Source organism: Lycium barbarum, chromosome 4 (genome assembly GCF_019175385.1).
Source record: "Lycium barbarum isolate Lr01 chromosome 4, ASM1917538v2, whole genome shotgun sequence".
NCBI classification, from domain to species: domain Eukaryota; kingdom Viridiplantae; phylum Streptophyta; class Magnoliopsida; order Solanales; family Solanaceae; genus Lycium; species Lycium barbarum.
The window spans coordinates 16611022-16622883 of NC_083340.1; the positions used below are offsets into that span (position 1 = coordinate 16611022).

The following is an 11862-nucleotide window of genomic DNA, read 5'->3' on the forward strand; positions in this document are numbered from 1 at the left end:
CAATATAAGTAAAAAATATGTAGGGCATATAAAAGTGTTTTTACCTATTTGTTTTTTCAGAATATCTTGTGTAAACAATGAGAGTGTGAGATTTCCATCTTCTCTCGACAATAGAAATGCTCGTCAATGAGAAATTATGGAATTAATATAATTCGAGAAGGTGACTTATGTACGTAAAGAGAAAGAGAAATGTTAAAGAAAGGAGACTGATTTGTGAAATTTCTGTGTATTTCATCAATGAAAATGTACCCATATTTATACAAGTATGAACTACCTACTGTGCAAATATGTAATTCCCTAACTACCTAATCTGTGCAAATAATCAAAAGCTAAAGGATGGAAAAAATAAATTCCTAAAGGTAGAAAACAAACTCTAACTAATTTGTACAGCTAATGATTAAAGAGAATGTTATGATAGTGTAAGGTGTAGTATATACAATGGTCTTCACTTCTTGTTCAAAGGACATAAAATAAAAGGAACGAGACTGGGCTGCATCTGTGCATATCTTTCTTGAGATTTTGAAGGAAAATAAGAGAGGGAAATGATGCCAGCGACATATTGCTGCCGTACAAAATGGCAATCGAGATCAACGTGCTTAGTCCGCTCGTGAAAGACCGGGTTTTTGGCAATATGAATTGCCGCCTGGCTGTCGGAGTGTAAAGTCACCGGCAAAGAGGGTTTGATGGACAAATCATCAAACAAACGCACCAACCGAGTCACCTCCGCCACAACTCGTCGCATTGAGCGATATTCTGCCTCCGCAGATGATAGGGAAACCATGGTTTGTTTCTTCGATTTCCATGACACCAGTGAACCCCCAAATGTGATAGAATAACCACTGATGGATCGTCGTGACTTCGGGCAAGATCCCCAATCGGAATCGCAAAAGGCAGTCAGCTGTGAAGAAGGTTTAGAGTTCATATAAAGCCCCAAATTGGGTGCACCAAGAAGGTATCTCAAACAGTGAAACGCAGCATCGAGGTGCGGTTTGCGAGGCATCTGCATGTACTGACTTAGATGCTGAACAGTGTAGGATAAATCCGGTCGGGTATGAGTTAGGAAGTTCAACTTCCCTAGGAGTACGATAATAAGTAGGATTAAGCAAAGGAGCTCCTTCATCTATTTTGAGCTTAATAAAAGGATCAAGAGGTGAAGATGCAGGCTTTAGAGCAAGTGAGTCAAAATCTGCTAAGAGATCCATGGTAAATCTCTTTTGAGTAAGAATTAATCCATGTGGTTCTCAAATTATTTCCATACCTAGGAAAAAAATTGCTAAACCAAGATCCTTGATACGAAATTCTGAGTTAAGAAAATGCTTGACTGTAATTTGTTCTTGTAAATCATCTCAGTGAGTAAAATGTCGTCAACATAGACTGCAATAATAGTGATTTTCTCATTTGACTTCTTAAAAAATAGTGAGTAATCATTCATAGAATGAACATAACCCTTAAAACTTGAAGCTGCTGTGAGTCGAGCATACCATTGTCTCGAAGCTTGCCACAGTCTATAAAGTGACTTGTGCAAGAGACAAACATGAGTAGGTGAGGGTGAAACCATACCAGGTGGACACTTCATATACATCTCTTCGTGCAATTCCCCATGCAGGAAGGCATTATTAACATCCAATTGAAGGATGTCCCAACCTGCCTTAACTGCTACTGCTAGAATGCACCTGATTGTTGTCATTTTGACAACAGGAGAATAGGTTTCTGTAAAGTCAATGCCCGCCCTCTGTGTATCACCTCTTATGACTAACCTTTCTTTAAGCCTCTCTAATGAATCATCTGATTTATACTTCACTTTATAAACCCATTTGCATGGTAGTTCTCTTTTTCCTCCAAGTAAAGGAACCAGTTCCCAAGTTTTGTTGAGCTCAAGTGCCTCAAACTCCTTGGCCATTGCTTCTTGCCAACTAGGGTGAAGGGAAGCCTGAGTGTATGAATTAGGTTCAGAAATTTAAGAAGTAGAATTTAGAATTGTTTGGTTTGTGTTGGAGAGATTAGCGAAGGACAAAGTACGTGGTTCAGAAGGTGTAAAAAAGCAACAGTCTTGTAAGCTAGTGATGAAAACTGAATTGCAAATGTAGTCCTTAAGATAAGATGGAGTTGTAGTTCTTCTACTAGAAGTTCTAGGAGCAAGCATGGGAATAGGAGGATTAGGTAAAGCAACAGCAGAATCATGAGGTGTAGGATCAGGAATAGAACACAAAGGTGAGGAGTTGGATGTATTGTGAGATGGTGCAATTGAACTGGAAGGATCATGCTGAGAGGATGAATTGGGAGAATATGTTTCATGATCATTTGGTTGAGTTTTATCAAGGACAGTATCAATAGGAGTTGAGAGTGGGATCATTTAGGTCATTAGTGTGAGTGGGAATAGGGAAAGTAGAGGTACTGTCCTTGACAGATGAGAAAGGAAAAATGGACTCATGAAACTTGACATCTCTGGAAACAAAAATTTGTTTAGTTTCTAAATTCAAGAGTTTGAAACCTTTCTTCCCAGCAGGATACCCAAGAAAGACACATAGTATAGCTCTAGGGTCTAATTTACTTCTGTGAGCGGGAACAGTACAAACATATGCTAGACAACCAAACACTTTTAGACTAGAATACTTAGGTTTTACCCCAAACAGCATTTAGACTAGAATACAGTAAACAACAAATTACTGTATTGTTGTTTACTGACGTGAGGATAATTAAAGAAACGTTTCCCTAAATAGGGGAGGTCTAAAAAATGTGGATATTACATGAAAAAGCGTAAACAGTAAACAACAAACTACTCTTAATTAGTTTCTTCTAATAATTACTCAACATTGCCAAGACGCTATTGCTACGTGCTACACTATGTCCTTTTCAGCTCCATTAATCCTTTCAATTTACTTTGTGTCCAAGTTTCCTCTCCACTTTCCCCACACATTCTTATTCACACTTCACAAGAAGAATTCAACATTGTCTTGTTTATATATAGAGAATGAATCAAACCCAACAAGTGTAATCTTAATCAGAGAACAAAAACATGGAAGCCACTAACGGAGAGATTTTGGTGCTCCCATTTTATGGTCAAGGTCATCTCTTCCCATGTCTGGAACTCTGCAAAAATCTCACCTCTTTCAACTTTAAAGTCACCTTTATCATCCCCTCCCACCTCTCCTCCTCCATCCCCACCAATCTTCGTCACCATTCTCTGATTCAACTCGTTGAACTTTCTACTACAACATCAACTCCATCACCACCTCCATTACCAGTGTTGAAAGCTCTACTATAACATCAACTCTATCACCACTGCCGTTACTAGCTTTCCCACCAAAAGGAAAAGGACAAAATTTCAAGCATGGGCCTTTCCAGCATCACTATCAGCAGTTAGGACAGGGGATTGATACCTTACAATCAGAACGATGCAATGGATCTTCTAAGACCCGACCCATATGTGTGGTGGTGGATGTCATTATGAGTTGGAGCAAGGAAATTTTCATGAAATCTGACATACCATTTGTCTCTTTCTTCACTTCTGGAGCTTGTGCTGCTGCAATAGAGTTTGCAGCCTGGAAGAACCATGTGGATGAGATGAAACTGGGTGAGATTCGGATCCTTGTGGGGTTGCCTGAAAGTATGGCTCTGAGTTACTCTGATATCAAACGAAATCATCATGGGCCAGGTCATCATCACGGTGGTGGTCCAAATAGATAGAACGATCTATCGGGACCACAGGGTGGGATAAAAGATGGGCCTCCAAGACTGGGTCAAAAACCCAGATGGGTAGATCAGGTAGAGGGTTCTATTGCATCGTTGATCAATACCTGCTATGATCTTGAGGGTCCATTCATTGATTATGTAATTAATCATATTGAAAAGCCAGTATGGGGTGTAGGCCCATTGTTGCCAGAAACATTTTGGAAATCACGTAGTTCAATACTACATGATCATGAAGTCAGGTTGAACCGCCAATTAAACTTTACAGAGGAAGAGGTGATGCAATGGTTGAACTCAAAACCTCAGCGATCCGTAATTTATGCGTCCTTTGGTAGTAAAGTTTGACCTCGTTTAGAAGCATATGCTCAACTGGCTGATGCATTAGAGGCATCAGACCATTCTTTTATTTGGGTTATTCAGGCCGGTTCTGGCCGACCCGGTCCACCTAAGGGTCTCTTTGGAGGCAGCCAACAAGGAGGAGGATATTACCCTCATGGATTGGAAAAAAGAATAGGGAACAGAGGGTTGATAATAAAGGGATGGGCACCACAGTTGTTGATTTTGAGCCATCCTTCAACTGGCGGATTTCTATCACATTGCGGATGGAACTCAGCAACATCCTAGTGTTGGCGTGGCCAATCCGGGGTGATCAATTCCATGATGCCAAATTGGTAGCAAAGTACTTGAAAATGGGACATGTGATTTTTACTTACTGATGACCCCAGAGACATGGTGAAGAAAGCTAACATAGTTCAAGGAATTGACCAGTTGATGAATGATGAAGGGTTCATAAGCAAGCAATGGCATTAAGATCCATTTTCCAGAATGGTTATCCAGATAGTTCAATGTGCTCTCTGAAGTCATTTGTTCAACTCATAAGCAAATAATGTGGAAAACTTCCACATAGGACAGCCTTTACGATCTCCAAATAGAATAGAGGAAGCAAACCATATATGTAATGCATGAGACTACAAGTTGGAGTTCACGACAGTTTAGAGATTAGACAACCTCAATTATAAGCGAACAAAATTGTGATCCTCCATAATTTGTTTTATTTTACATATGTGATTATACAAGCTATAAGAAGCCTACCAACTTCGAGGGGGTAAAAGAGGCAAGAAGAGGAAAAAGATTGTAGTAAACGATGTCTCGTTTTCTTTTCTTTCCCTTTTTTCTTTTGATATTTTTATTTTAAGGGGCACTATTTTACAGTACGTTTCCATACTTACCAGCCACATTAAAACGTACAGTATCCCAGGGATAAGAAAAAGTAAAAGATAAGCTATCAACACCGTTCTGTACTAACTTCATGCAGTCAAAGGCAGTCAAAAAAGTGTGAGAAATTTATCTGATTAATCAAACCTGTGATATTTAATCACCGAGCAATACACTCTACCATACAGATACAACTTGAAATGTCATACGAGAAACATCACAATTCCCACAATTCAAAGGCACGAGGAACAACTAATCCGAAACAACAAAAAAAGAGGAAAAGTTTACCTTCATCTAATGTTTCTCAAAACTGGAAAATCTTGAGAAACTAATGAATGAAAATATGAATCGACTAACAGGGATGTGTGTATATATTTCAAAAATTAATTCCTGTGATAGTTGATGGGTGTCAAGATTGACCTATGATGCTGAGCCAGGCTCCAGTTTTTGTACAATAGCTGATGACAGTTATGCACGAGAAACACGAATAACCCCTATAAGCCACTTTGGCAACTCACCAGGGATGTTGGCCTAACACAAAAGGAAAATGCATCATTACATAGGAGCATATGCACCACACATCCCTCATTGTTTCAAACAGATAAGAACCACTTATTTGTCATTTTACATGAATTTGAAATGCTTATTTGATATTCAGATAATTTTTCTTTCTTTTTTTATGGTTGATACTAAGATATTTAACTTATTTTTTAAGTTGGGGCTTAAAATCGGAGTGTAGATGAAAATCACCTGGAAACGGTATACGTGGAAAATATTAACCGTAAAAGAAGTAATCAGAAAATTAGCAAGGAAAAGCTGTTGCTTAATCCTTACCTGTTGGACTGTACTGCATAAGAGTGTGGGCTTAATTCTTCTAGTTTCGACTTTATACAACATAAACCAAAATTCAGCTATTTCCAGAGTTCATCTCTCGTCTTCATGCATGTGGCATTGTATATTTTGCAGCATACTTCCCTGTTAATGTTTGTGATAACCTCTTTTCCCATTAAGCTCTTTTACTCTATCAGGTGCGATTTGTCAAACTTGCATTATTCAGTTTTTGCCGGAGGTAAATGAAGTGAAATTTGCAAGACAATCAATTCCCGTAGGAGCATCTTTTAAGTTGGACTATTTGACACAGCCTTCTTTTTTCAAGGATTTCGGTTTCACCTAGAAGGTCAAGATGGCTGACTGTGTCAAGCCAGAAGATGAACTCTTTGTAGTCGCCTATCCATATTTTAATGTTAATGGTAACATAAAACTCTTCCACCTTAGTGTATATCAAGTGGTCGATTTCATAGAAATTTTACGATGACAGCATTTATTTCTGCAATATAGAGATTTCGTGGAAGAGCTATACAGAGCAGCAGTGTCGAACAAGTCTAGGAAACTGATTATATTCAATGGAGAGCTTGACCGAATAAGTTCTGGTTGTATCCTTTCTTACCACAAATTTTGATAGTTCAATCTGATATCATTTTCTTTTCCCGGTAACAAATATATTTATCCTAGTACTTATTGTGATTAGAAGATAACTCTTATTGCAATAACAACTATTATTAGAAGCTCACCATACTTATGCTCTCGAATCTATATTTTTTTTCTTTACTATGAGTCTATGATCAAAGAATAAAAGTTTCTTATTGACTTGCGTGTTTGCATATTGTGGTAATGAGTGACCTGTGCATCGCAAATAGGATGGACATCATATTATGTATATTGTCGCCTTTAAAGAATTGCAAAAAAAAAAAAAAAAAGGTCTTCTCAACAAATTAACAGTTGTTCCGTGTTAAGTTACTGTATTTCATGATATGTTTGACAAGAATAAGATTATCTGTCTTTCTACTATCCTAACCTGGCTGCACTTTTTCCAAGACTTTTTTCCTTAAGATGGAGATAGTATATTATATTCACAAGGGAAAGGGACAAATATATCCCTCAACTTTGCGATTTCTAGCTAATATACCCCACAACAGACATCCAACTTTCAAATTGCAAAGATGATATTTAGAACCCACTTTTGTGTTCAGTCGACCTAGGATTCTAAAGTCAGGTGACTGAATAAAAGAGGGATTGGGTTATTTTCGGATGGGTTGGGTCTGGATCGGTAAATATTAATGAGTTGGACTGATATTCCACTTGGATAAATGATTTTTTTAATTTAGTAAATATGAGTCTGTTAACGAAAAGGGAAAATATGCTCTATTTGTTAGGAAGCAAGGGTATAAGTGAACCACTTTTTTTAACAATGGTATCAGCTCTAAACCTCAAAGTTGAGGAATAAATTTGCCCCGAAATGGAGGAGTCCAAGAATCAGAGAATCCCTTTTTTTCTTCTTTCTAACTCAAGCTTGGACTCCTAGCAGAAGTAATAGGAGATTCTATATCCTTTCTTTTATCTAAATAAGAACTAAGATTAGAATAAACGATTAAATTTTGATATGCTTAAGGATTATGAAATATTAGTTGAAAAAATGCATTGGAAACAAAAGCTCATATCCTACGAAAAGTTTATCGAGGAGTTAATACTTTCTAACGAAGGATAATAGTTCACAACCAAAATATGAAAATTTCTAATTGAAAATTATTGTAACCCAAAATAATTCGACAATAATAGTTGATAATGTGTTAATTAACTAAAATTGATACTACCATAATTGTTGACACGACTACAATAACTCAGGACAATATTTGTTGAATAAATCTTAGTTCTTATTTAGATGAAAGAATAGATATAGAATCTCCAATTGCTTCTACAAGGAGTCCAAGCTAGAATCAGAATTCATGTTTTTCTTCTTTCTAACTCTGGCTTGAACTCCTCATTGAAGCAGTAGGAGATTCTATATCCTTCCTTTTATTTAAACAACTTTGAACTCCCCATTTTTCAATAATACATATTCATTGTTTACTCACCAACACTCACCAACTCCCTCCAAATGTCTAACATTCGTTATAGTGATCAATTGAACATATGGCAGAAGCTTTCCTTCAAATTCTGATAGACAATCTGAGTTCTTTCATCCAAGGGGAACTTGGATTGTTTTTTGGTTTTAAGGACGAGTTTGAAAAGCTTTCAAGCACGTTTTCTACAATTCAATCTGTGATAGAAGATGCCCAGGAAAAGCAACTAAAGGACAAGCCACTATATATCAAAATCTCTTTTCTAAGTACTTCTAAGGTATTTTACCTTTTTGTACAAAATTATTCTAGGAGTAGGATTCAAGGAAAGGGTAAAATGGTTGTTCGATATTTAATGGGCATTTTTGGTAATCCAACTTCAACTTTAGGGGCACTAAATAAAATCTAATAAACGTTCTAATTAGATTAGGTGGACAAATTTAGCCACGTGGAGTGCCACTTGGCACTATTTTTTTTTTTTATCTAAAATGGAGAGTGTATGAGGCACACCAACAACTCAGCATAGAGGTGTGTTTTATAACAAACAAAGAAGATAAAAAAAGAAAACGAGAAGAAGCAAAAAGAGAAAGATGGCTCGCAATACAAAGGGATCGGAGTGATAGTTGGTGTGTGAAACTAGTGAAAAAATAATAGTTTAGTGTGTTTTTTACCATTAACTCTAAAATTAACCATGAAAAAATTGTGAATTCAAGACTGTAGGAGTGACTACTCTTAATGATTACTTAACTTCTACATCATAATATAAAAAGTAATTTCATAAATAAGAAAAGTTAGGAAATCCTCCTAACATTATTCCCCATTCTTATTGCATTTTTCACTTCGAAAATGAGGCACCGAGAAATACAACTTCATAACTGATTTATAAAATGATTGCAGAGAAAATGGAGAAACTTCAAAACTATATTTTGTCCTCTTAAATAACTTTCTGCCTAGTGGAACTTAGCATGATTTTCCCAGTCCAGTTCGTCAACTCCCCACATTATCATGTCTGCTGCTCATCTGTGACTCTTTATTGTGCAACTTCTCTATTTTCTGCTAACTCCTAATGAGCTTGAATGTAACAACATGCTTATGTGGACATTGCTTGGAACATGTTCTGTTTTAACTGAACCAAAAGTTTATGGAAGCGACAAAGGGAGGAATGAGATAGTGGAAATCCTGTTAAACAATGTTAATGCTGCCCAAGAACTTTCAGTGCTCCCAATACTTGGTATGGGGGAACTTGGAAAAACAACACTTGCCCAAATGGTCTATAATGATCCGAGAGTGACTGATCATTTCTAGCCCAAAATATGGGTTTGTGTCTCAGATGATTTTGATGTGGAGATTGATAAAGGGAATTGTAGAATATATTGAAAAAAAGTCAGTGGGTGACATTGAATTCGCCCCCTTTCAGGATAAGCTTAAGGAGTTGTGGCTATTGGAAAGGAGATTGTGAAAAAATGTGGTGATCTGCCTCTAGCAGCCAAGACTCTTGGAGGTCTTTTACGCTTCAAGAGCGAAGAAAGTGAATGGGAACATGTGAGAAACAGTGAGATTTGGAAGTTACCTGAAGAAGAAAATTCTATTTTGCCTGCCTTGAGACTGAGTTACCATCACCTTCCACTTGATTTGAGACAATGCTTTGCATATTGTGCAGTATTCCCCAAGGACACCAAAATGGAAAAGGAAAAGCTAAGCTCTCTCTGGATGGCACACGGCTTTCTTTTATCGAGGGGAAACTTGGAGCTATGGGATGTGGGTAATGAAGTATGGAAAGAATTATACTTCAGGTCTTTCTTTCAAGTGGTCGAAGAAGATACATCTGCTGGTAAAACTCATTTCAAGATGCATGATCTCATCCATGATTTGGCTACATCTCTGTTTTCAGCAAGCACACCAAGCAGCAATATTCGTGAAATGAATGTAGAAGAAGATTATGAAAATATGATGTCCATTAGTTTTGCTAAAGTGGTGTCGTCTTACTCTCCTTTGCTCTTGACAAAGTTTGTCTCGTTAAGGGTGCTTAATCTTAGTGACTCAAATATTAAGCAGTTATCGTCTTCCATTAGAGATCTAGTACATTTAAGATACCTGGACCTGTCTGATAATATGGATATTCGTAGTCTTCCAAAAAGGTTATGCAAGCTTCAAAATCTGCCAACTCTTAATCTATCAGATTGCGAATCATTTTCTTGTCTGCCAAAACAAACAAGTAAACTTTGTAGTCTCCGAAATCTTTTACTTGATGACTGCCCCTTGACTTCTATGCCACCAAGGATGGCATCTTTGACCTGCCTTAAAACTCTAGGTTTCTTTATTGTGGGCGAGAGGAAAGGTTATCAACTTGGTGAACTCCGAAACTTAAACCTCCATGGCTCAATTTCAATCACACACCTTGAGAGAGTTAAGAACTATAAAGAGGCAGAAGAAGCCAATTTATCTGCAAAAGCAAATCTGCACTCTTTAAGCATGGATTGGGATAGATGGGGACCACATAGATATGAATCAGAAGAAGTTAAACTGCTTGAAGCTCTAAAACCACACCCCAATCTGAAATCATTAAGAATCACTAGCTTTAGAGGATCCCGTTTCCCAGATTGGATAAAGCACTTAGTTCTGGGAAAGGTCAGTCACTATTGAAATTAGAGACTGCAAAAATTGCTCGTGCTTACCACCTTGCGGGGAGCTGCATTGTCTAGAAAGTGTAGAGTTACACGAGGGGTCTGAGGTGGTGGAGTATGTTGAAGAGGATGATGTTCATTCCGGATTCCCCACAAGAAGAAGGTTTCCATCCCTGAGAAAACTTGATATAAGGTTCTTTGATGATCTGAAAGGATTGCTGAAAAAGGAAGGAGGAGAGCAATTCCAACATGCTTGAAGAGATGACGATTTGGGAGTGCCCTATGTTTGTTTTTTCCAGCCCTTTCTTCTATCAAGAAATTGGAAATTTGGGGGGAGTTAGATGCAACAGGTTTGAGCTCCATATCTAATCTTGCAAATCTCAAATCCTTGATTATCGTTGGCATCAATGATCTCAAATAGCTGCCTACCAGCCTAGTTAGTCTCAACGCTTTGAAGAGTTTGGTTATTGATGATTGTAACGCACTAGATAGTCTCCCCGAGGAATGGCCGGAAGGATTAACTTCACTCACGGAGTTATTGGTTTACAACTGTGAGATGCTAAAATCTTTACCCGAGGGATTGAAGCACCTAACTGCCCTCACAAGTTTACTAGTTAGAGATTGTCCAGAACTGAAAAGGCGATGTGAGAGGGGAATAGGAGAAGAGGCACAAAATTGCTGACATTCCTAATGAGTATATTTGATGAGTCTTATTTGTAATTGTTTCTGGGGTTCTTTGTTTGTGAATCTCCCACACTGGATGCAATTTTATGATTTTCTTTTAGAAACAAATGAACGATTTCTAAAGATCTATTTGTATTATACTTGTTAATGTAAAATTTATTCACTCAACTTGCTGCTGTTTTATTGGATATGCACTAGTTCTAATTAGTGGCCAACAGTTGTGGATTATCGCTTTGGAATGAATGTTTGTGGCAAATGGAAAAAATACCAAAAAGTAGAATTCGTGTTTTCTTTTCCCAGCCATTTTCTTCTTTTTGGCTCTTTGTTTTTGTGAAGGATATATTTTTCTTAAGATGGCCTAATTTAATTGATTTTATCTACACGCAAGTATTAAGATCTATTTTTATTATCCATTGGATGTAATTTTCTAATTTTCTTTCGGAGACGAATCAAGTACCGTATTAAGATCTATTTTTACTATCCATTCACTCTACTTAAATATGCACTAGTTCTGAGTATTGGCTAACAATTGTGGATTACCCTTTGGGAATGAAAATTGTGGCAAATGAAAAAAGAAAAGACCCATAAAAAATGAAGAGATTGATTTTATATAAATGCAAGCAACAACCATCAACGAAGAGATTGATGAAAATCAAAAATAGATGGATATAGCAATGGAAGATATTGGTAATTCTACTTAAATTATTTTGATTGAATAAACAAAGCAAATAAGTTACACGAATTTGCTTTTA

At 37.1% G+C, this 11862-nt stretch overlaps 1 protein-coding gene and 2 pseudogenes across 1 annotated transcript; all 3 read left to right on the forward strand.

Moving 5' to 3' along the window:
• The first annotated feature begins 2640 nt into the window (after nucleotides 1–2640).
• LOC132635399 (probable UDP-glucosyl transferase 73B6) lies at nucleotides 2641–5291 on the forward strand (annotated as a pseudogene).
• An 888-nt stretch (nucleotides 5292–6179) lies between these two features.
• Nucleotides 6180–9107, forward strand: LOC132637207 (disease resistance protein RGA2-like). Its single transcript, XM_060354333.1, has 2 exons — nucleotides 6180–8082; nucleotides 8874–9107. Exons 1-2 carry the CDS (start codon nucleotides 7876–7878, stop codon nucleotides 9105–9107), a joined length of 441 nt encoding a protein of 146 aa, XP_060210316.1. The 5' UTR covers nucleotides 6180–7875.
• Nucleotides 9108–9115: 8 nt separating this feature from the next.
• LOC132637209 (putative disease resistance protein RGA3) lies at nucleotides 9116–11278 on the forward strand (annotated as a pseudogene).
• Nucleotides 11279–11862: the final 584 nt, after the last annotated feature.

Coding starts and splice junctions, on each gene's coding strand:
- LOC132637207 (XM_060354333.1), top strand. CDS start 7,876: ATGGCAGAAGCTTTCCTTCAAATTCTGATAGACAATCTGAGTTCTTTC. Junction 8,083..8,873: donor CTTTTCTAAGTACTTCTAAG/GTATTTTACCTT, acceptor ACTCCTAATGAG/CTTGAATGTAACAACATGCT.